This window comes from Xiphophorus hellerii, chromosome 23, assembly GCF_003331165.1.
Source record: "Xiphophorus hellerii strain 12219 chromosome 23, Xiphophorus_hellerii-4.1, whole genome shotgun sequence".
NCBI lineage: Eukaryota > Metazoa > Chordata > Actinopteri > Cyprinodontiformes > Poeciliidae > Xiphophorus > Xiphophorus hellerii.
Window position 1 is genome coordinate 24,192,457 of NC_045694.1, and position 25,291 is coordinate 24,217,747.

At 44.2% G+C, this 25,291-nt stretch overlaps 1 protein-coding gene across 6 annotated transcripts in view; it reads left to right on the top strand.

Moving 5' to 3' along the window:
* The window catches only part of tenm2a (teneurin transmembrane protein 2a), a 291,969-nt gene extending 266,678 nt beyond the window's left edge, over positions 1 to 25,291 (top strand). For 5 of the 6 annotated variants that reach the window (XM_032554630.1, XM_032554631.1, XM_032554629.1 and 2 more), the window contains 21 exons: positions 825 to 944; positions 2,388 to 2,649; positions 2,968 to 3,235; positions 5,441 to 5,584; positions 7,509 to 7,758; positions 8,082 to 8,102; positions 9,454 to 9,683; positions 11,443 to 11,597; positions 11,880 to 11,981; positions 13,216 to 13,389; positions 13,620 to 14,257; positions 14,451 to 14,626; positions 17,034 to 17,269; positions 17,485 to 17,781; positions 18,003 to 18,560; positions 18,666 to 18,935; positions 19,043 to 19,453; positions 20,673 to 20,783; positions 20,879 to 21,146; positions 21,497 to 21,627; positions 22,772 to 23,509. In XM_032554630.1, coding sequence (XP_032410521.1) covers positions 825 to 944; positions 2,388 to 2,649; positions 2,968 to 3,235; positions 5,441 to 5,584; positions 7,509 to 7,758; positions 8,082 to 8,102; positions 9,454 to 9,683; positions 11,443 to 11,597; positions 11,880 to 11,981; positions 13,216 to 13,389; positions 13,620 to 14,257; positions 14,451 to 14,626; positions 17,034 to 17,269; positions 17,485 to 17,781; positions 18,003 to 18,560; positions 18,666 to 18,935; positions 19,043 to 19,453; positions 20,673 to 20,783; positions 20,879 to 21,146; positions 21,497 to 21,627; positions 22,772 to 23,509 — 5,560 coding nt within the window. Of the gene's footprint in view, positions 1 to 824; positions 945 to 2,387; positions 2,650 to 2,967; positions 3,236 to 5,440; positions 5,585 to 7,508; positions 7,759 to 8,081; positions 8,103 to 9,453; positions 9,684 to 11,442; positions 11,598 to 11,879; positions 11,982 to 13,215; positions 13,390 to 13,619; positions 14,258 to 14,450; positions 14,627 to 17,033; positions 17,270 to 17,484; positions 17,782 to 18,002; positions 18,561 to 18,665; positions 18,936 to 19,042; positions 19,454 to 20,672; positions 20,784 to 20,878; positions 21,147 to 21,496; positions 21,628 to 22,771 lie in introns of all 6 variants that reach the window. The other variant, XM_032554628.1, reaches the window with a different exon arrangement.

Here is a 25,291-nt window from a genome sequence, read left to right on the forward strand (position 1 = left end):
TATATTTGAGGGATTTTATTTAATGAAACAGAAATTCCACACAATGTGAATACATAGCTTTTTTTGAAAATAAATATCTGAAAAGTATGTTATTATTAAACCAGGCGCAACAAATCGCAGCTGAAGTCACCAAAAGTGGACTATTAATTATCCACTTTTTTTTCTCCTGTTATGTAAAAATCCTAATAAGACCCATTAGAGCTTGTGGGTCGTTTGTACAAGGCGCTGCATAACCGCCCACAGCTATGGCGAGCGTCGCGTTATTTAGACTTTTCTTTTTTTCTTTATTGTCAGCATTAATTATTTGGATGAAAAGACTTTTCATCGGCGAGATCAAGGCTACAACAGTGACTCTCTTAAAAGGCCAGACATGAAAGTGAATAGCTGTGCCACATGGAAACGACACTCTCCGCTCCGTCGTTCGGATATCAAACAGAAACCTCTCGCTGATCTCGCTGATGAGTGGAGTAGAAGCGCTGTCCGTGGTCCTGATTCTTATCCACAGTGGAAATAACCCATCAAAGTAAAAGAAAAATAAATAAAAAATGTTTAGAGGTTATTCTGCGTGCACACACGTATTAATTCGCAGCGTCACGGTTTGTTTCTGTGATTGACACACGGAGTGGTGGGCTGGGGGGAGGAGAGGGGCCGCTGACTGTGCATAATTAACGAGTAGAGGAAGGACCAGAGCAGCAAGTGATGGAGTAAATTGAATGATTGAAGGATAGCCGTGCTAATCCAATCAGATTAATGGGAGTGTAAGGATGGGGGGCGGGGGGTGAAGGTTCCCTCCTCACTCTGTCCCTTTCTTGTCCCCCGTCCAGCTTGGCGTCCCTCATCCGGGGTCAGGTGCTGACCACAGACGGAACCCCACTGGTGGGGGTCAACGTGTCTTTTGTCAACTATCCACACTACGGATACACGCTGACGCGGCAGGACGGAATGTATGTACGACAGCAGCGCCGTTCAAATCCGGAATCTACCTCACATTGTCAGTGTGACCAGATTAGATTAGATTAGACTGGATTATACTGGATTAGAGTGCTGATCTTATGAGGAGACTAGGATACTTAAGACTCAGGTAGTAAGAAAACAGTCTCTATTGGGAAAACATAGCAAATATCTGATCGATATATTATGAGAAAATAAATACATAGCAAGAAAATTAAATCTTTATTGTTTTTGGTTCAGCTTCTAATATAAATATCTTAGTACACTTAAAATTAGACTAAACTAACTTATAAGTAGATGTTCTGAATGGTATATGAACTTGTTTTTAGTCAATAATTCCATAATAGTGATGAAAAAGAACTACTTCTATTTGTAGATAATTTCACTAATAAGATGTTTTTCCCATGTTATAAGTGAAAACATCTGCCAGTGGAACTAGTCATTTTTCATCTATTTTAAGGAATTACTGACTTAAAACAAGCTCCTATATCTTGCTGAACATCTACTTATTGGTTAGTTTTGCCTTATTTCAACCATACAAAGATATTTGCACTAAAAACACTTGGTAAGGTTTTCCCCTTTTTTTGCATTGTAGGTAACAATTATATGCACTTCAATTAGAAATCTGGGCTTTTATGACGTAAAATCATGATGAGCTCATTTAGGCGAGGCAAATTTATCTGTACAGCACATTTCGTGCAGTAAACGGCTCAGAGTGCTTTAGAGAAAAGTCCTCTTGTCTCACGTGTCTCTCTCTTCCCTCTGCAGGAACTCTTGTTTTTGGAGACCATGCTTCTGTGTCCGTCTCTGCACCGTTGTTTTGTGTCCGTGTCCCGTTCTCCTTTCCTCCCAGTGTTTCCTTCCAGACGCCCCCGACAGCGTGCTAACATCTTGCCACAGCTTGCGTTTCAGCAGCAGCAGGAGCAGCAGCAGTGATTAGTTTCATGGACTTGTTACTTGAATGACCATGTGCTCTAACCTCTCTGTCCGGCCTGGTTTCTGTCTCGGCGCCGGTTTTCTTTCAGCAGTTCCAGACTCTTGAATGCTCTCGATATTTCCCAGTAGAAATGTGTACGACCTTTTTTGTTTTTTCCCCTAATACCTGTCATCCTGCAGATTTTTTTTTATAGCTTTGACAAAATGCTTGTTTCACTCTATATAGTCTTCTAACTTCACATTTTTAACTTTTTAGACTAAAGCCACCTCTGGGTCTCTACTTTCTTTTGTCTCTTCTTAGTCCAAGCTGACTTTGTTGCCTTTCAAAACAACACTAGGTCTCCATTTCAGGTCTGTTTGTTGTCGATTTTCTCAAACTATATTGAAAGAAGAAGAAGAAAACCCCCGATTTTGTTTTTGAGCTCAGATGACTGTTCACCACAACCACAGCGCTCCCCATCTGTGCCTCATTCCCATCCTGTTTTCACGAACCTCTCCAGGTTTGACCTGATAGCTAACGGCGGCGCCTCTCTGACCCTGCGGTTCGAGCGTGCGCCCTTCCTGAGCCAGGAGCGCACCGTGTGGCTGCCCTGGAGCCAGTTTTATGCAATGGACACGGTGGTGCTTAAGACAGAGGAGAACACGATCCCAGGCTGCGATCTGAGCGGCTTCGTCAGGCCTGACCCTGTTGTGATTGCATCCCCTCTCTCCTCCTTCTTCAGCTCCAAGCCAGGGGAGAAACCCATCATACCGGAGACACAGGTGCAGTACCACTGACCTCTGGCTGCCGGCTAATCTCCCTCCTGGTCCCCTCGCGCTCCTCCTGCTCTCCTCTATATGCTTGTCTCTTGTAGCTCCTACCTCCCTGCCACCCACTTCCATCGTCTCTCCCCCCCGCTCTCTCCCCTCCTCTCCCTAGCCTCCATCCCCTTCATTTCTTCCCTTCTTTCCAGTTTCTTTATTTCATCCCTCGCTTTGTCCTTCAGCCATCACTGGAAGCGCGACCCCCATTACTCTCCCGTCGTCTAATCCTTTTAATCCCCCCCTCTTTCCTGTGGTTTTTCCCTTTTGTTTCCCCAGGTGCTGCATGAGCAGATCGAGGTGCCCGGCACGGGCCTCAAGCTGTGCTACCTAAGCTCCCGCACACAGGGCTACCGCTCCCTCCTCAAGGTCACCATGACCCCGGCCGTAGTGCCGATGGGCCTGCTGAAGGTGCACCTGATGGTGGCCGTGGAGGGCCACCTCTTCCAGAAGTGGTTCCACGCCTCCCCGAACTTGGCCTACACCTACATCTGGGACAAGACGGACGCGTACGGGCAGAGGGTCTACGGTCTGGCCGAAGCCGTCGGTGAGTGGCGCAGGCGGCTTTCTCTCTCACTCTTTCTCTCTCTCTCCCGGCACTCGTTGAATACATTAAACGGTTTAACATGAAGGGGGCCACCGGCGGTGATGGAAGGAGAGGAGCTAATTAGGAAGCCTGAAGGAGAGATAATATAGCAAGTAAAGCCAGTAAAGTACAGCAGCATGGCCACAGTAGAAAGGGTTCTTTTTTCTTTCTTTCTTTCTTTTCCCCTCTTCCATACGTCTATTTCTTCCGTTGAAGCTGCTTTTAGTTCAGTCAGCCAGCCGTAACTGTGGTGAAGGGTTATTAGCCATCAGGGCGAGTTAGCCGCTAACTACTGGAGCAGCAAGCAGGAGTCCAGGGGAGCCTCGCCGCTATTACTTTCTGCTGTCACAGTCACTCACAGGCGCCGTCAGCCAAACACGACTGTCAAGACGCGGGAGCCGCGGACATCCGGGGGCTTCGCTGCGGACTGTAGTGGCATGGCAGGCGTGCTGTTTGGGAAATTGGATTCAGTCAAAAAAAAAATAAAATAAAATAAAAAAGGGAGAGAAAAAATCTTTTTTTGCTTTTCCTGCAGAAGATGAGGTCGGGTTTTATTTCTTTTAAACTGTGAAGATGCAGTCCTGCAGCAGTTAGTTTGTAACTTTTTGCCATTTTACAGCCATGCGCTTCAATGTATATGACCAGGTTTCAAACAGCAGACCACCACAAAGTAGTGGCTAAATATAGAGAATACACCTTGTATTGTTTTTACTTTTTTAAATAAAAATATGAACATGTGCTGTGTATTTCTATTCAGCCTCTTTGTTCATAAGCCCCTCAATAAAATTTAGTGAAACTAGTTGTCACTCATGAGTCACCTAAATTAGCATTTAGAGTCACAGACCTTCAGACATCTCTGACTCTAACAACACCCATATTAAACACGGTGGCGGCGACATCATGCTGTGTGGAAGCTTTTCTTCAGCATGAAGCTGGTTAATAATTGGACGACAAAAAAAATCTCAAACAAAGCCTGTTGAAGACTGCACATAGATGCATGCCACACGTTTCAGATTAGATTGTTGGTTTCAGATTTGATTTTTGGTTTTGAAAGGACTAAAGATTGGGAAGCAAGATTAAATTGCTGCCCAAATTAAACAAAACAAACATGATTACGATATGAAGAGTCACTTGTCAGGATATATTTGTGCGTCTTTGTATTTTCTTTTTTCACTATTTGGGAGGGCCTCGTTGGCTTTGATTTGTGTGTTTTTTTTAGTTTTGCACTGAAGTTATGACTCTCACAAATCTTCCCAACCCCAAAACTAAGCACTTCTTTCCTTTTGCTGTCATTTATCCAGCAATGATATAATAAGACCTGAAGGTCCAATGAGGAGAAGCTGCATATCAAAGGAAGTAAAGTCTGATAAAAGCATCCCCACATCCTTACAACCTCTTCAGAAAGTCGTTGAGAACAGCTGAGTGGAGTTTGGTCCAGTTTTTTTGTTATTATTATCCTCACTCTTTATGCACTACTTTCTGTAGATACTTGGTAGAAAAATGCTTTGTAGTTTAAGGCTGAAAGGTGACATAGAGTGGAAAAAAGTTCAAGTGGTGTGAAGAGTTTCTGCAAGGCACCGTGCATCAGCATTGTTTGTGGCGAACCTGAAAATGTGCTGGAAATAGTACTCTGACTGTGACTCAAGAGGGAGTTGATGTGTTAACAGACTTTTCTGTTTAACAAGCAGGAACACACACACACACACCACATGCACACTCGCACCAAAACACCTTTATGAGCAATCTGAATGTATCTGCCTGATCTCAACTTATTTCCCATACGGTTGCTGCTTATATTCAAATGAGTTCTGGGCAGGGCTATGGACGTAGTGCTTCTATAAGCGGAGTCTTCACCACAGCAACAAACCCTGGCCTCAAGGTTTTCCAAGCCTGCAGGGCAATATTTCCCAATTAACAAGGTTTTATCAACATGACAGGGTGTTAGCTAGGTGTGAGAACAGGTTTGGGTGCGGGCGCTAACTAGCCTTTTTGTGTGTGTGTGCGTCACCTTTTAAATGAACTCGGAATAGTTTGCTCGAATGAAGTTGGTGGATAATATTTCCTGCTTCCTTCACAGTGTTGGTCTTTTTGCTCATTTTTTAATCTCATAATTACATACCTGTAAGGTCTCTTTTGTGTGTGTGTGTGTGTGTGTCTCGCACGCAGTGTCGGTGGGCTACGAGTACGAGTCGTGTGCCAGCCTGATCCTCTGGGAGAAGAGGACCACCATCCTGCAGGGCTACGAACTGGACCCCACCAATTTGGGCGGCTGGTCGCTCGACAAGCACCACATACTCAACACCCGCAGCGGTACGTGGAAGCGCACGCGCCTCGGCTTTACCCTCGACTTTAGGCTTTGCAGACGATGTTTCTCTCCTTTTTGGTCTTTCGGTTATATTGAGCCGCTTCCCGCCTGCGTTGCAGGTTTTCATCACTGTGTGCCTTCTTGTCTTGGATGTTGCTTCGCTTGATTCACATTAGATTTCACGATGCCTCTTTTATTTTCAGTGAAGGTTTTCACAGGAGGTGCTTGCATTTGTCTCTCCCAGTCAAACTCCTTCCGAGCTAATGCTGTTCAACAGCCAATCAGGAGCGTCTTTTTTTCATGAATGAGGGAGTTAGTTTATTAATGAAGTGCCAATTCGCAGTTTGTTTTAATATAATATACAAGATTTAAAAAAGTAAAAACGGATATCATTCGTAAGCCTGTCACAATAAGCAATAAATCAACTAATTGCACGATAAATTAAAAGATCATTTTAATGTACGTGATTTATTGTTTTTCTCTTTTCTGGATGACAAAGGTCTTCGGTCTGGTGGTTTGGTCTCAACATTTTTTGTTTATAGAGGTTTCATAATTCATTTTATTCTTTGCTTTTGTAGTTTTGTTCATTTATTTTGGATACTTAAGGTGTCATCCAGTTAAATTTTAAAGTTTGTTGATCTTTAAGAATGCGAACATGGTCTCGAGACAACAATATTATCGTTCTTCGCAATAACTCCTGGCACAATTTATCGTTTGGCAAAAATTTGTCATCATGACAACCTTAATCACATGCAAAAATATTTAATAGAATCGGTCCAAAGCAATCCAACCATATTCAGTTTTAGGTTTTGTAAATCAATCTGAGAGTTATGGCAAAGATATTCACAATTCTTTGATATAAATTAAAGGTTGTTATTGCAAAAGCGTCATCTCTTGCTAAAAAATGGTAAGAAAAATCCAGCAGCATGTTAATAAAAAACTGTTGTTTTTATTTTTTACTGAGGGTAGATTTACTGGCATGCTGGCAGCCCGATGCTTTTGATTTAAAACAACAGCTGTTCTGCTAAAAACATTTCACTGGGTTGGAGTGTGCAGAGGAAGGAATCTTTAAGTAGATCATCCAAATCTCCACAGACTTTTTTTTTTTTTTTTGCTCACATGCAGCAGCTTCCTGCAGAATTTAGGTCTGGTGACTGAGATGGCCATGAAAGGAGGAATATTTTGTGTTGATTTTTTTCCCATATGTTTGGAATCCACATCACACTCAAATGTCAATAGTGACTGATTTTTAGTTCTCTGTTAGAATCCAGCAGATATTTATTTTAAATACCATGGGATTCCAGGGTTCATAATGAAATGTTCTCTAAAATGGCCTCTCTGCTTTGGAACGGAAACAGGCCCACAGCATCACAGACCCTTCACTGTACTTAACGGTCACCAAGATTTACTTTTCCACATATTTATCGTGTTTTACTCCAGTTGAGTTAAGAGTTTCTTGTTAAAAAAGTTCGATAAAAGACTCCGTGGAGTTTGGAAGACATCGTAGATCTCGTCCACCGGTCGCCATGGAGAACCGGTGACTCTCAGACGCCACTGTACGCCGCCGTTCTCTAACAGTAAGCGTTGAAGATTTGTTTGCCTCCTTCGCCGTCCTGCTCTCTGCGTGTGGCAAGATAAATATGGGTCCTCATCCAGCCTACTTGGCAGTGGCTAAAAGAAATGAGCCTCTGTGTCATGACTTATTTATGCCCCAGGGAAACAGAAAGTGACGGATTAGTAATTAGGAGTTCCTGGAAACTTTTTAAGTAGATTGCTTGGGCGGAAGTAATTGTACCACTAGGGATTTTAGCAGAAACTGTTTTTTATTCCATAACATTGGATCCCCCCCCCCCCCCATCTTCCACCACACCGAATGAATGCATTCAGATTAAAAGTGGGATTTATTTATTGCGCCTTTGTTTCTTTCAGGCATCCTGCACAAAGGCAGCGGCGAGAACGTGTTTGTGACAGAGCAGCCCCCGGTCATCACGAGCATCATGGGAAACGGACGCAGGCGCAGCATCTCGTGCCCGAGCTGCAACGGCCTCGCGGACGGCAACAAGCTGCTGGCACCGGTCGCCTTGGCGATGGGCACCGACGGCAGCCTGTACGTCGGCGACCTCAACTTCGTGCGTCGGGTCTACCCGTCGATGAACACGACGGGAATCCTGGAGTTGAGGTAAAAATCCAACGCCCGCAGAGGAGAAGTGTGAGAAAGAAAAAAAAAAATCAACACGACCCCGTTACATGGAAGAAAAGAAGCGGAAGGCGAAGAGGGCTTAGCACCTAATGTGTGTTGTTTAGCATGACGGCTAAAAAGGCGAGAACTAGCGGATAGGAAGTCGTGAGCTTCATTATAAACGCTGCTTGACGCCATTCCTCCTGAGTGCTGTTACATGTTTGCAATCTCGTCGTTCGCACCACCTTCGGCTTTGGAAACTCTCTGCAGATTGTGTGAAATAATATACATTCTCCTGTGTTTTTCTGCCTTCTTTCTTAAAGGAACAAAGACTTCAGACACAGGTGAGACACTTCTGTCAAGAAATTAAAACTTATAGCTTATACTGAGGAATGCATGCAGCGTCTTGTAAATATGCCTGCACCCCTTGAAATTTTCCACATTTTTGTCAAACCAGAACCAAAACCTGTGTGTGTCTTATATTTGTTTCATGTGATATATCAACAAAAACTAGTGCATAGCTGTGAGGGAAAATTTTACTTGCTTTTTAGTTTTGTTTTAGTGTAGTTGGAGTTTTACTCTTAACACCCCTAACTAAAATTGAGGTCAACCAATTGTCTTTAACGTGTATTATAACCCAGAGGTTTGTTAGGAGCACAGCAGACAGTGAAGGATTAAAAATGTCAAGCAATATCCAAAGCTTTGAACATCTCACAATGGATTAACAAGAAAAAGAGTACGACACAACTACAAACCTACCAAGACGATGGATGTTCTGAGTTCTGCAAAAAATAACTGCGTTATCTTTGGAGGAGCTTCAGGGATCCACAGCTTAGGTGAAAAAAAAAGGGCCTTCTTGGAAAAAGAGCAAAGAAGGCAGCCATTGTTGGGGCAACAAAAAAGCTCCAATAAGTCCCACTTGTTGTCTGCCATTAGGGGACAAAGCTCTGTTCAGACAATAGCAGCTTTCTATCCGACGCTCAAATTGTATGATGGGAAATTATCCGTACACATCACCTGGAAAAAAAACACTGTAACAAAGAGAGGTCAAAGTTGACAGGGAGACAGATGGAGCTGAGCGCAGGACAATCCTGAAAGGAAACTTGGAAGACTTGAGAATGGAGTGGAGGTTCCTAAACCCAGTCAAAGTCCAGAGATCAATCTAAATGAATCGAAAACCTATGTGCTCACAAATGCTTGTCGTCAAACTACTTTTCTAATGAATATTGGGCAGAAATAGTCATTCTAGATGTGGTCAGAGACGTACCGTAAAAGTCTTGTAGGGAACGGTGGTTCTACAAAGTGTTACAGCAGGTGGAACATTGCAAAGGTTTTGGGTGAAGCAATTTGGTTTTCCCTTCACCTCCAATTACACTTTACGTTCTACTGTGATTTAAAATCCCAAGAAAATACATAAACCGTTGCTTTGAAAGATGAATTAAAAGTCCATTAAAAGTGCCAACTTTGCATTAAAAGTGTCATTATTGACTGAATGACACTTCATGACAACAGTCATAAACATTCTTGAAGACTTCTTCATGTTCATGACAGATGTTATGTCAGTCTTATGCACACCCCATTCAAATAAAGTGTTACCACATTTTCTTTTTGTGACGTGGGCAAAAAGCTGAAAAGTACAGCTGAAAACGTTCAGCTAAAAGCTGTCCTGTTATATTATATTTCCTCTCCCTTCAGCAATAATCCAACCCATAAGTACTTCCTGGCGGTGGATCCGGTATCCGGGGCGCTGTTCATCTCGGACACCAACTCCAGGCGGATTTACAGGGTCCGCTCGCTGACGGGCGGCCGGCTGCTGTCGGACAACGCGGAGGTGGTGGCGGGGACAGGGGAGCAGTGCTTACCCTTCGACGAGCGCTGCGGTGACGGTGGAAAAGCCACTGAAGCTACGCTAATGAGCCCCAAAGGTAGAACCCATACCCGGCCGCGTTTTACGAACATCTTCATTTCATATTTGCTTCAGTAATTCCATTCCTTCGTAGGAATCAAGATTTTTTTTTTTTTTTCAAAAAAATACCCCACAAATGACTTGGCTTAGGGAAACATTGGTTTATGCAGTGATCTGTAGTTCAGTTCAGAAGAAATGACATCCTCCTATATTTTCACATGAAAGCGCCGCCTTGTGACTCGACGAAAGCAGGACAGAGACTGAAGCGGTTTATAAACCAGGTTAATGTTAAACTTATAATGGAATTATTTTTGTGGATCAGTGGATCTCGGCACTCTGTGACACCAAACTGTCAAACGTGTCACGCTGTAACATTTCTTGTCAGCGACACCAGAGTGTGTAATGTGGGGTTGCAGGATGCTTCCACTCTACAGTATGTGTATGTTTGAGTGCGTGGGAGGGACAACAGTCGCTCTCTTTTACCTGTCATAAACCAAACATCAACTTCATTTTTGTTCGTCAAATTTTTTTTCCTTTTTAAGCAGTTCCTACATATTTTCCATTTACAAATTCCAGACTTTTGGATATCTAGAGGTCTGAAGTTTGATATGATTTTAACGTGGTACCGGCAATAATCTTAAAAGGAAAGAAGAACCCAAGGGAGGAAGCAAGGACATAGAAAGAAAGCAAGGAAAGTATGAAGGAAGAGGAACGGGTGTTGGGTGCAGGAAACTAAAGAATAAGATATGACACAAGTAAGGAAATAAAGGACGGATTCAAAAAAGGAACAAAACAGAGGGAGGCAGCACACAGAGAAATGGGAGGAATAACAGAAAGAAGGTTGTAAGATACAAGAATGAAAAGACAGAAGGAAGTAAGGAAACACGAATATGACTAAAGCAATAAGGGCACAAGAAAGAACAGTGAGAAAAAGTGAATGACAATGATATAAGAAAGTTAGGACAGGAAGGAGAGAAGGAGGAAAAAAGGAAGGAAATATGCAATAAAGAAAAGTAGGTTGTATTAAGATAGAAAGCTAAAAAGAAAGGAAATACAGAGAAGGAAGGTAATAAAAAGGGCAGAAATTGAAAAACATATAATCTACAAAAAAGTCTTGAAATTCTAATATTTTTGCCTTGTCCTTATTTCTTTTTACGTATTTATCCAAAAAACCTTAAAATCAAAATCCATAGTTTTCCAGACTGTGCAGGAACTCTTGTTTGTATTTCGCCCAATACTTAACAGTTTATGCTTTATTGCCACTCACCAGTTTTGCATCTCATTGCATCTAAAAGTTATTTTGGTGTACAACTCATGTGGTGTTCCCCATGTCACACAAGCAAGGTGCTCAGGAAACAGCAAAAAGTAAAATCTAGAGGTAGGAACAGATGGCGAGGTCACTAAAAAAAAAACGCACCGACTGAAAAAGCAGGGCAGGCAAAAGTGCACTAAAAACCACTTTCCACTCCAGACGACCCCGCTCACAACCCGCAATTGCCCTCTGAGAGGGGGCCCGGGCTCATCTCTGCATCCTGATGACTCATCCTCGAAAACGAACACTTCTTGACAGTTCAGCGCCCGTTCCATCGCTAACCCCCTTCCAACCCCCACTCCACCCCCACCCCTCCTCATCCGCTGAAGCAGCGAGCGATCCAGCTGCCAGGGCTGCCATCCGTTTCTCGGCTGCCACACCGAGTGGAGTTTAATTGACTTAAAATGTCTGCCGGGGTTGAGTTATGAGTCGTCACTCACGGGGTGTTCATCTCTGCGCTCGACAGGCATCGCTGTGGATAAAAATGGCCTGATGTATTTCGTGGACGCCACCATGATCCGCAAGGTGGACCAGAATGGCATCATCTCCACTCTGCTTGGCGCCAACGATCTAACTGCCGTCCGGCCGCTGAGCTGTGACACCAGCATGGACGTCAGCCAGGTGAGGAGAGAGTGAAGGTGATTGATGGCCGTGATAGACGATGATGTAGCGTCCCCTGAGTGCTGAGCTGTGAGGCTCTGTGGACACGAGCCAACCCGGGGGGTCAGGGGGGAGATTGATATAGGGAGGGATTAAGGAGTCCATGGATCAATGAAGGGATGAGAAGAAAGAGAACCCGTCTGCAGTCACTTAGAAAAATTAAGAAACTTTGCTCAATCTTGGCTTTAGTGACCGTCTCATGCATATATATATACATACACATACTCTGTTTCTTCCTAACAGGTCCGTCTGGAGTGGCCCACGGACTTGGCAGTGAACCCCATGGACAACTCTCTCTACGTCCTGGAAAACAATGTCATCTTACGCATCACTGAGAACCACCAGGTCTGTGCTAACATGGCCATAGAAGCCCCTAAGGATGAACACTCACCACAGTGTCCTGACAAGATTTTGTTCCAATTAGGCTTTCTCGGGCCAATTTAGAAGTAAAAGTTCCAAGTTTTGCAGCATTGGCAAAATAACCCCTTTATTAGTTCCAAGAACTTTCAACCTCCCTCGATGTACAGTGCTTTGTAGTAACACTCAAAGCTCTTGAACTGTTTGACATTACAGCCATTTTAGAAGTCGAGACAGAGAAGTGTATGACTGTAGGACGAATAGGATAAATGGATTAGAATTTTTTTTAAAGAAAGAGCGGCATGTATTATTTACTGCTGTAACTCTTTTACTCCTAAACAAAATTCAGTGCAAACAGTTAGTATAGTTGATATTTTAATAAATAGAGTCCACCTGCATGAAATTCAATCTTCGTCCAAACCAGTTGTACTTCACAGAGATCAATGCATGACTCAGAGAAAGGGGTAAGAAGCCCATGATAAGTCTGGAATAGTTTCAGAGAACCAATCTGTCAAAAGGACAACTATTGGTTATGCACTTAAGAAATGCATTGCACACATCTAATAGTGTGTAAAAAAGTCCCTGCTAAAAGAAAGTCCTAAACTTTACCACAGGCCTTTTAAGGGACAAACACATGGAAGAAAGTACTGTGGTCAGATGAGATCAAAACAGGACCTTTTCCAGAACAAACATCACAGTGGGAAGACTTTTCTTTGCCATTTAATTGGAAGATAGAGATTGACTATACACTGGGAGGCAAAGGCTCACTTCCCAGTAGGACAGCAACACAAAACACACAGCCAGAGTTACAATGGCATGGTTTAGATCAAAGCATATTCATGTGTTGGCACTTCCCGGGGGCAAAATACAGACCCAAATCTAATCGAGAATCTGTGACAAGACGTGTAAATTGATGTTCACCGACACTCTTCATCCAAAGCAACTAAGATTGAGCAATTCTGGAGTGACGTTTTTAAATGTGCAAAGGTAGAGATGGTTCAGACCTACAGTATGTCAAAATACATGAAATGCAGCCCATACGTAGATATTTGGGGGGGGATTTATTTGTAAAAATGTTTGAAAACGAAATATGCTTTCTACCAAATAAAGTTCCAACAATGGTTCTGGTCGTAAACTGACACATAGATGAAGGAATATGAATACTTTTGCATTTTACTACAACCCCATAACTGAGTCTTCTTTCTTATGTTGTTTCCCGTAGGTGAGCATTATTGCTGGCCGGCCCATGCATTGCCAAGTGCCAGGCATTGACTACAGCCTCAGTAAGCTGGCTATACACGCAGCCCTGGAGAGTGCCACAGCCATCGCCCTGTCCCACACCGGCACTCTCTACATCGCTGAGACAGACGAGAAGAAGATTAATCGAGTCAGACAGGTATGCCCTGGAGAAACCTTGAGCTCTGTTGTTTGTCTTTCCTGCTGGTTTAGAATAAATTTGCTTCTTTCAAGATATTTTTGGCTGCTAAACCTGGCAGCTCCTCTGGTTCAAGCTGAGATTTCCAGATTACAGTACTCCTACTTCACTTTACCTCAAACTGAACTTTGCTTTTGGCAGAACGTTCCGTTTGATCACGCAGCTCTCTTCTGTTCTCTGTTCGGGTTCAGGTGAACACCAACGGAGAGATCTCTCTCCTGGCCGGTGCCGCCTCCGACTGTGACTGCAAGAACGACGTCAACTGCAACTGCTTCTACGGCGACGACGGCTACGCCCCCGACGCGGGTTTGAACTCCCCGACGTCCCTCGCCGTCTCCCCCGACGGCACCCTCTTCATCGCCGACCTCAACAACATACGCATCAGGGCGGTGCGGGCGAACCGGCCGGGCCCGGCCCTCTCGAGCGTGGGGTTCGCTGGATCAGCACAGTACGAGGTGGCGTCACCGAGGGAACAGGAGCTGTACGTCTTCGACGGCGAGGGACTTCACATCCAGACGGTCAGCCTCGTGACCGGGGAGCCCCTTTATAACTTCACCTACGGCTCGGACGGCGAGCTGGTCATGCTGGTGGACAACTGCAACAACACCGTCAAGGTCAGGAGAGACGGCCAAGGACAGGGAGGAGGAGCCGGCCTGCTCAGGCTGGTGCTGCTGCCCGAGAATCAGGTGGTGACCCTCGGATTGGACCCGACCGGGGGGCTGCGCAGCGTGTCCGCCATGGGCCAGGAGGTGGCTTTGATGGGCTACAGCGGGAACACGGGCCTGCTGGCCACCAAGGCTGATGAAACCGGATGGACAACATTCTATCAGTAAGTCTCAGCAGAGGATCTAAAGTAAATGTGCATGCCCTGCTATGGTCTGTGTTTAGTTTTCCTTTGAAATTTCACATGTTATCCTGCTGCCCCCTAGTGTTCGCTTTGAATACTACATCTAAAACCTTTACTTCCTTCAGCAGTACATTTTTTTTGCCAACACCTTTAAATCATATCCTTTTCCCCCCAGGTACGACAGCGAGGGCCGCCTGACCAACGTGACGTACCCGACGGGCATGGTGACGAGTCTCCACCGCGAGATCGAGCGCTCCATCAACATAGACATCGAGAGCTCGAGCCGAGACGACGACGTCACCGTCATCACCAACCTGTCCTCGGTCGAAGCCTCGTACATAGTGGTGCAAGGTACGCCGATTAAACGCAGCAGCAGGAATTCCCTTTTTCTGTCTTCAGATTTATTTCTTTCAAGCCTTAAAAAGTCCAATCAGAAGACCTTAATTAAGTAACGGCGAGTCACACAGAGTTGTTCTTTCAGAATTGCAGCCTCCCCTCTGTGATGGTAAATATGCTGGCCTCCCATTTTAATTTCTATTCATTTATGTGCGCGCTCCGGGAGATTATTTTCCTCCCCTCCGCCCCGTCTTTCTCCTCTCAGTCCCTCTTATGGTGGAAAAAAAAAATTACCAATATATAAGTTGTTAATCCCATCTGGGTCATCCAGCTTTTGAATGTCATCCCAGCAAAATTCATTAACTCACGTTGAGTGAATCCTCCTCATCCCTCAAGCTCTCTCTGTCTCTCTCTCTCTCTTCACACGCGCACTCAGCCGGTCCCCATGATCCCTGAGCTTATTTGGTGTGTTTAGAAAAGAGGAGGAAGAAGAATAATTGTGTTCTTCCCCTTGACCGGCGCGAGCCGCGGTGATGCTACTAGCGCGGACGCCGAGCCGGATCGGTTGAAGATGCAGTCAGCAGCGTTCCACCTGCGTTTCGGCGGCCGGCGGAGTGTTGTTCGCCGCGCTTTTAAGTCATTTAGGGTTTCCTCCACACTGTGTGGGTTTTCAGCTCAGCTCTCCGCTGACATCCTCACTTAACCGTCTCCCCTCGCTTCCCGCTCTTCCTCGCGCTCTTCATTAACTCCTGCGCAGTGAATTCTCCCCGGCCCCTCAGGCTCTCATTTCACCCCCTCTCTGTCTTTCCCTCAACCTCGCCGCCGTTTTATTACGAGGTTGTTCAGACAGAGCGAGCAGGAAAGATTTATCTAAAAGGCTGGTGCTGCCAAGTCAGTGGAAAAAAAAAAAAACCCGCTTCACTTGTCTGTTTGAGGCATTGTTAAAGTGTGCCTGGAGCTTTATTACAAATTGGCCTTATGGATTACTGTCATTTATGGCAGAGTGTCAAATAAAAAAAAAACTGAGCTTCTCACCTTTCTGTAAATTGAATAAAGAAAGATCCAAACTCTGCATCTCCGGGAGAAATCAGCTGAAAACAATTTTATCTCCATCATTGTCATCAAGACGTCTGTTTCCAAACATCAGAGGGGAAAATTAGCCTCAGCATTAGGGACGGGCTTATCTCATTCCTTTCTTGTGAGAAAGACAATAAATTGTAAAGATGAAGAGATTATATAAGGACATCAGTTCAGCATGAAGGCTCTCATTCAAATTATTTTTCACTTTAAAGGACACAATCATGGAAACCCATCTGTTTTATAGACTGGATCGTCTTCTTTTTGACATGAGCCTTAACTGAAAATCTTGCACCAGATACCATCAGACGTAAAGGGCCTTTTTCTGTGTGATCATTTCTGATCGGTTGCTTAGGCGCGCGAAAACAAGTCCTCTTGCTTAATGTGAACCCACTTAAGCTAACCTAAAAGCAGCGATTGATTATGGCTGTTTTTATCAAAAAGGTTTAAACTTTGAAAGCTGCTGGGTTAAAAAAAAAAAGTTGACTTTGATTATTTGGCTCAGGTATGAAACGATACATTCCTGGTTTATTTTCATTGTGTCATTGCTAATCAGAGCTAGCACTAGCTTGATCTAAGCACCAAATTTAAATTAATACAGACAAAAAATATATACAATGTTAAAAAAACAGTTGTAAGAAAGCATAAAGTGGGGCTCTAAACAAAGCTTCTTTACCTGTTTATATTGATGTTATGGTCAATTCTTTGGTCAAAGTGTAAATGTTAATATAGCTAGCAGTAGCTTGTGATAAATACTTGGTAAGTAAAAATCTGTTAACTTTACTCAACAAAATAGTTATTTCTAGTGTGAATTGGAGTAATTAACACAACCAACTGACATTAACATTAGTACACAGTACAATTTTATGATTTTATCATGAAATCTTATCATGGAGTCCAAACTGTCCGGTTATAAAAAGATGAGAGGATCCTTTTTATTTGTTAGCACAATCCAACTTCTGTCCCAACAGAATTGACCCAATACCTGGGTTCTGTAAACAACCATACATTTCTTTGTGTGAAAACAAACTAAACATCTGTGGTTTAAGAAAAAATAATAATAATTAAGCAATGAACACCATTTTCACATTTACAAGATCCTGTAATGTTTAATTTATAAATCCTTTAGCCTTATCAAATGTGATTTTTCCTCTAATCTAATCAAGATGTGTTTTCTAACCGTAAATATTGGTCGTTTTTTCTCATTCCATTTCGGGCCACGTTTAACTGCAATCAATATTTGCCGTTTGCTATGCTAGATGTGTTTGCGGCGAGTTCCAAGAACCCCTGATTGCAGAATGTAGTCCTTGCTCCTAAACTCTGTTTTGTTGATCTCTCCCTACAGACCAGGTGAGGAACAGCTATCAGCTGTGCAACAACGGCACCCTGAGAGTGATGTATGCCAACGGAATGGGCATCAGCTTCCACACTGAGCCCCACATCCTGGCAGGTTCCGTCAGCCCCACTATCGGCCGGAGGAACATCACCCTGCCCACCGACAACGGACTCAACTCCATTGAGTGGCGTCTGCGCAAAGAGCAGACCAAGGGCCGGATCACTGTGTTTGGGAGGAAGCTGAGGGTAATTGCTAATTTTGTAAAGTGAATGATTGATTGATGCCCAGGTATTCACAACTCTTAAACTTTTAGATTTTTTGTCATGCTACAATTACTAATTACGATGTAATTCCAGGTGTTTTTGTGAAATAGTGAAGCGGTATAAAACTTTTTGACAAAACTGCTTGTTTTCGAACCTCAAAAACATCTGCTGGAGTGAATTGATTGCTTTTCTTTTAGGCTCACGGACGCAATCTTCTCTCCATCGACTTCGACCGCAACACCCGCACTGAGAAGATTTACGACGATCACCGCAAGTTCACTCTGCGCATCATGTACGACACTCAGGGCCGCCCGGCCATGTGGCTGCCAAGCAGCAGCTTGGCAGTCGTCAACGTTTCCTATTCGCCCACTGGACAGCTTGTGGGTCTGCAGAGGGGTAGCATGAGTGAGAAGACAGAGTTTGACTCCCAGGGTCGCATCCTGTCCCGGTCGTTTGTGGACGGGAAAATCTGGAGCTACAGCTACCTTGATAAAGTAAGAACATTTATCTTTAAAGGAGTCACGCAGGAGTTAGGTTTTGCCAAGAAAGGCAATAGCGACAGTAATTTGAATTGGGGAATTGAATGAAATAATACATCATTTTTATGGTCACCAAGGTGCAAATTACCCCCTGTGCTATTTCACAGGAGGCAAGTCATCCATTGATAATGCTATTATATTAATCTGTATTTCAACGCTCTGCTCTTTTCCTCCAGTCCATGGTGCTGCTGCTGCAGAGCCAAAGACAGTACGTCTTTGAGTTTGACGCCTCAGGTCGGGTCACAGCTGTCACCATGCCCAGCGTCGCACGCCACACCATGTTCACGCACGTGTCTGTCGGCTACATCCGCAACACCTACAACCCCCCAGAGAGCAACGCCTCCATCATCCACGACTTCAGCGAGGACGGCCGGCCGCAGGCCACGCACTACATGGGCACCGGCCGCCGCGTCCTCTACAAGTACGGCAAGCTGGCCAAGCTGTCGGAGATTGTGTACGACAGCACCGTCGTCACGTTCGGGTACGACGAGACGGCCGGAGTCCTCAAGATGGTCAACCTGCAGAGCGGCGGCTTCTCTTGCACCATCCGCTATCGCAAAATGGGCCCCCTTATCGACAAGCAGATCTACCGCTTCAGCGAGGAGGGCATGGTGAACGCGAGGTTCGACTACACCTACCATGACAACAGCTTCCGCATTGCCAGCATGAAGCCTGTCATCAGCGAGACCCCGCTGCCTGTTGACCTCTACCGATACGATGAGATCTCTGGAAAGGTGTGTGCCTAACAACAGCTTGGCATCTTTGTCTTTCTTTAGGCACCGAATGTGTCTTTTGTCCTTCTGCGGACTCTTCCCTAACTAGTTCCCTCTTTCCCACAGGTGGAGCACTTTGGGAAATTCGGGGTCATCTATTATGACATTAATCAAATCATCACCACAGCCGTAATGACGCTGAGTAAGCATTTCGACACCCACGGTCGCATCAAGGAGGTCCAGTACGAGATCTTTCGTTCACTCATGTACTGGATGACGGTGCAGTATGACAGCATGGGCCGGGTTGTGAAGAGAGAGCTAAAGATTGGGCCCTACGCCAACACCACTCAGTACCGCTATGACTATGATGGAGATGGACAGCTCAGCGGTGTCAAGGTGAATTTCTGTTTGCTCATATTGAGTTTCTTCCCCCTTATGTTTCTAGGGAAAATTACGCCTGCAATGCTGCTAAAAGCTTTTGAATAATTCACCGTTTTGCACAGGTGAATGACTGGTCCACCTGGCGCTACAGCTACGACCTGAACGGCAACCTCCACCTGCTGAATCCGGGCAACAGTGCCCGGATCCTTCCCCTCCGCTACGACCTCAGGGACCGCATCACCCGCCTAGGAGACGTCCAATACCGCCTGGATGAGGACGGTTTCCTCAGCCAGCGCGGCTCGGACGTTTTCGACTACAATTCCAAAGGCCAGCTCCTGAGGGCCTACAACAGAGGACCGGGAGGCTGGAGCGTGGTGTACCACTACGACGGGCTTGGCCGTAGGGTGTCCACGCGGAACAGCCTGGGACAGCACCTCCAGTTCTTCTACGCTGACCTGAACCATCCGACCAGGGTGACGCATATCTTCAACCACTCCAGCTCTGACATTTCATCGCTCTACTATGACCTGCAGGTATGTTTGAAATGTCAGTATGTGTCTTTGTATTTCAGTACAGCACCATGTGCAACAATTAGCACGCATTGTAAAGATGCGACTTAAAGACTTTTACGTTGAATGTCTGTTGGTGCAGAAGCATCATCTTTGGAGGTGACAAAAATCCCAAGTGTCAAAGTAATTTGCCTGCCTAATCAACCCTACAGATAAAGGCAACAAAAACATTTTTTAATTTGGAGGTTTTTTTGTCTTTTAGGTTGATCAAAGGTGTTGGGAGGTGTTCATTTGTAATCCTCAACTTGCTGTTTTCCTTGGTAATAAATGTGACATAGGCTCATTTCTCTTTGCCAGTCTATAAAATATGAAAGACTACAAAACATTGGCATTCAAGTAAAGCCAATAAATGTACAGCTTCATGAATAAAGTAATGTCTTCAGGAAAACATTGTTTTGCTTAAAATTGGCTAAAGCAAAAGTTAAAAAGTTTAGAACAACTGTAACCTTAAGAGTTCTTAGAGTTCTTCACTGCAGTAAAGAGTGGCCTCTTAAGGTCGCCATAAAACCCTCTAGATCCTACCTATATGTCAGGGAAAAGCCTCTTCTGTCATTCAGTCACAAACGTAAAGGTCTGCAACTACCAAACTAGTGCTTGGACATTTATTGAAACTTTATAACCCGGTGAATAAGATTTAGCTTTTCAGCAACAAAATCCATTGTCTTGAACAAATGATGAATTTTTGAAAACACCTCACGCCGTAGTTAAGTATAGTAGAGGACCTATGATGCTGTGGGCCTTTTTCTCTTCTAAGTACTCTGATATCCTGAGAGTGCCTGACATGATGAAGTTTTTAAAATACTTGATTTTTTTTTCTTTCTAAAATCTAGAAAACAGAGATTGGGTTTTTGGGTCAAACTACCAAATTAACAGGAAAAATGGTTCACCAGACTTATAACTGTTGTGTGCAAGCTATATATTTTTTTAAGCATGAGATTTCTTTCCCAATTAAATGGATTTACTTATATGTAGGGTTAAAAATACACATAAGCATGAAATCATTTTAAGGCTTTTTGCACATCCTTACCAGAGGTTCCAGGATGCTAAGTGTCAGGGAATTCTGATAATGGCTCTCTTTGATACGCAGGGTGAACAGTGTAGCCCCATCTGTTTTATTTTATTTCATTTCATTTTATCTTTGGAGGAGCATTGTGACTTAAACATTGAATCGTCTCTTCATTAGGGCCACTTGTTTGCAATGGAGGTGAGCAGTGGAGAGGAATATTACATTGCATCCGACAACACAGGAACCCCACTGGCAGTTTTCAGCAGCAACGGGCAGATGATCAAACAGGTACATCTCAACATTGTTTAATCTGTTGGGTTTTTTTTCATCCTTATACTGTATTTCAGTCACAAAGTAACGTTTCTCCTGTTCACTTCACCCAGGTGCAGTACACAGCCTATGGTGAGGTGTACCTCGACTCTAACCCAGAGTTCCAGCTGGTGGTGGGTTTCCACGGCGGTCTGTACGACCCATTGACCAAGCTGGTTCACTTCACCCAACGAGACTACGACGTGTTGGCCGGACGCTGGACCTCGCCTGACTACAGCATGTGGCCCAAGATAGGAAAAGACCTCTCCCCGTTTAATCTGTACATGTTCAAAAACAACAACCCCCTCAGCGACATGCTGGATGTCAAAAACTACGTCACAGGTAGAGAATGTTTTTGGGGGTCGATGCCTCGTTATCCTTTTCTGGGATAACAAGGCATTTTTCTCTGTCACGTAACGTTCAGACATGCCTCGGATCTGTTAGGTTCATCTTGGGATATTTAACTCTGGGGGGGCTTTTAATTTCAGTTCACTAATATAAACTGAACTTTACTTCAGCTTTGATAACTTCAGTAATCTGCAGGAATAAACAGCGGTTTCTGAGTGAGTCACAGAGGCGACACTCTGAGTTTTTGTGGGGTTTTTAAATGATAAAACTGATGATTCCTTTCCTATCATGTTTAAACTGTGTCATTTAGCAGAGCGTGTTTTGTGTCTCGTCTGCTGCTGTAGATGTGAAGAGCTGGTTGGTGATGTTTGGCTTTCAGCTCAGCAACATAATCCCAGGATTCCCTCGACACTCGCTCTACTTTGTGGAGCCGCCGTATGAGCTGCAGGCCACCCAGCACTGTGAGAATGGGCAGGTAAAGTCAACCATCCAAAAACTAAATGGATGTATATTTTTACAGTAACTGTAAAATACAACTTTTTTTTTCACCAAATTTTGAGTAAAAAAAATTGTTTCTTAAAACACTACTCACATTTTGTCTGATTGCAACCACAGAAATTACTGTTTTATTCCAGATTTTATGTTGTAAACTAATGCAAAATAATGAAGTGGAAGCTAAAGGATAAATGATTGTATTTTTGTTTTTAATAAAAATCTTAAAAGTGTGCTGTGCTTTTATACTCTAAACCACCTTTTGCTGCAATTACAGCTAAAATTTTTTTGCTCTTTGTTTTTTGCCGACATCTAGAGTGAACATTCTGTTGTCTTCTTTGAAAATAACTTTAAGCTCAATCCGGTTGGATGAATAGTGACATTTAACTCATACCAAAGATATTCAATTGAATTTAGTTTTTGGACTCTGACTAACCTATGCTTTGGTTCTAAACCTTTTTATTAGCTGCATTTCCGTCACAAATGCGTAGAAATCTTTTTCGATATTCTGCTAATGTTGGAAAAACACGATTTTACAACTGCACTGTTTCCATTAAATAAGAAGTGTGATTAAAATCACATGTGGATGTTCTTGTTCACCGTGATTCATCGGTTAAAAACAAAACATGGCGGTGACGGATGTAAACACTTGCATGAGATATATTGATATTTCAGCCACGGTACTCATCCCCATAATCTACCATCAGAGGACATCAGAGGAGATGTTGGCGTCGCGTTCAGGCATTGGAGTGACAAGTTTTCTATCTCGCGTAGCAATTTGAATTTTGACCAAGAATTTCAATAGTTGTCTCATTTGACTGATTATGGTTTAGCTTTCTTCCAGCCACTGTTCTGTAGAAGCCTAAATGCTCTGAAAACATTTGAATGGACTGGATTTGTTTCGGAATATCAAAGCAAATATCAAAAATACTTTCCCTACATTTGGTGTTTGTAGAAAACCATAGATTATTGTTTCCTTCGCAATTTTGCTCTACTTTTAGTTGAATCTAATACATTTCATTTTGTGGTGTTGGCATCACAAAGTGATGTAAAGTCCATTTGTCTAGAAGTTGCTCTGAGTTGTAATGTTAGGTTCCAGTAACCGTTTTTGTCTCTTGGTCATTTAGCTCATCACTGGCGTGCAGCAGGCGGCAGAGCGCCACAACCAGGCCTTCATGGCCCTCGAGGGCCGCCTTCTCAACAAAGAGCGCCGCAGACGTAAAGACAAGCCCGGCCACTGGTTCGGCACCAGCACCCCCATTATCGGCCGCGGAGTGATGCTGGCGCTGAAGGAGGGCCGCGTTGTGGCCGGCGTGTCGCCGCTGGCCAGTGACGACAGCCGCAAAATAGCTCTGGTGCTCAACGGCGCCCAGTACCTGGAGGGCACTCACTACACTCAGGACGGGAAGGACTGCCACTACTTTGTGAAAGTGGGGTCTGCCGACAGTGACCTTTTGGCCCTGGGGCTCACAAACGGGCGGAAGTCTCTGGAGAGCGGCATCAACGTGACGGTGAGCGGCCGGTCGAGGAGAGGCGTGACCGTGGAGTTCGCCGTCCCGTCGCTAGTGCTGAGCATTCGCTACGGGCTCTCTGTGGATGTGGTGGACGAAGAGAAGGTAAGACTGCTGGAGCTGGCCCGACAGAGGGCCCTGGCGGGGGCCTGGGCCAAGGAGCAGCAGCGCACGAGGGACGGGAAAGGCGGCAGTCGCCTCTGGACCGAAGGGGAGAGGCAGCAGCTTCTAACGACGGGTCGGGTCCAAGGCTACGACGGCTACTACGTGCTGCCGGTGGAGCAATACCCAGAACTGGCCGACAGCAGCAACAACGTCCAGTTTCTCAGACAGAACGAGATGGGCAGGAGGTAACAGCCCACCCGAACCCCGCTGACTCTTCCCATCTCTCCCGACACCTCCGAATTTTGTCCCTTTTTTTTTCCTACCCAGCCTCCTTAACCTTACTCCTCTGAAAACCTACGGAGAACTAACCAACAAACGGGGTTACTCGCGGAACGCTGCAGGGACTTTTAAAAAGAATGAAAAACATATTGTTAATTTTACTGCCACAGGCAAAGAAAAAACAACAAAAACAAACGTTTAGTCAATTTTTTTGCTTTTTGGAAAAAAAAAACAAAAAACTTTGATCAACTGACAAAAAAAAAAAAAAAAAAAGCACTGAAGAACTCTGATAACTGTTGCTTACCCAATAAGAAGAGTCCCCTTTTTAAAAAAGATAGTGATATTTTCGCCCATATTTATTGGGTCACATCGAGAACAGCCACGATAACGCAGGGAGAAGGGAAGGGCGGGGTCGCGCCGCGGCGGCCTCCGCGAATCGCGGCTTGTCTCGTCTCCAATAAAGAAACTGAAGGCGAAGGGACCAAAGCGGAGACCGAGCCTCCTCAGAGCGCAGCCATCACCCGACATGCATCACAAAACAGCGACGCCAACGCGAGCCGTCTCCCTGTCTCAGGCCTCCCATTGTCCGTCCACCACCAGTCCAGTTCCGCCGCCGATCAGCCAAGCAACAGGACAACGGCATCCATGAACATCCAAGCTGATGATGAGCTGAAGCCTAAACTCAAAAAGAAAGAAAGAGAGAGAGAGAAAAAAAATAAAACCCAACAAAAAGTAAAAAAAAAAAAAAAAAAACGACAGCTATATCTGTGGAAAGTGGCATAGCACCACGTTGTTTCTTTTGCAACCGGGGGGTGGGTGGGGAGCAGAATCACACACACCCTCCCCACCCCCCATACATATGTGTCAGACTACACTTAAAAACTTCAGGATGTTGCGTATACCGTAGATGCCGTAGTTTTGTACGTTTCAGTCGCGGTAGAATTGTGAGATTTTCACCAAGGCACTTCTGTACAGCGCGATCAAACACACACACACACCACTCACCAAGTCCGACAGACATGCTGAGTTAGTATTTATTTGGTTCGTTTCTTTTTTTATTTATTTATTCTTAGTACTAAATGACAATCATGAATGAGTCACCAGTTCTTATCGAGACGAACATCGATGGACGTGCTTCTTTTGTTTTGTAAGATATGTAATAAATGTTTTGTTTTTGGGTTTTTTTTTTTGGTTTTTGTATTTGTTTTCGGTTTGCTGACAGGGAAACAATAGTCAACTGGCAAAAAGAGTAATTTATGTAATGAGGTGTTTTAAAAAGCAGTTTATACTTTAAATAAAGTCTTTAAAACTGTGAAATCTGTTTTTTCGAAGTATATTTCGATGTACAGTGTATAGACTTACCTTTATGCAGCACAGTAGAATATTGTTCAGAATATCAAGTTTTATATTTCTAAGAGGAAGTGGCTTGTAATGTGCGAAACCTTTAGCTGCTCTTACTACTCTAGAGTTTTGTGGCACTCTGATACTCCATTATCTACGATATCGGTCCAAAGTTTGTTTTTCTTATTCTTTTTATTTACTGTTTGTTTGTTTGTTGTTTGGAAGCAGATTCTTTCTGTCCTAGATCCCAACAGCAGTAGCAGTAATGGATCCCTCTCACTGTGAGGAGACTCGTGCTGGATGTCATAATGTACCAAATCAGTATTATCAGAGGGTGAATCTTATACATTCACTGAAACGAGACTCTTCTGAGAACCTTATCAATAAAACATAATTGTTTACTTCAACTGA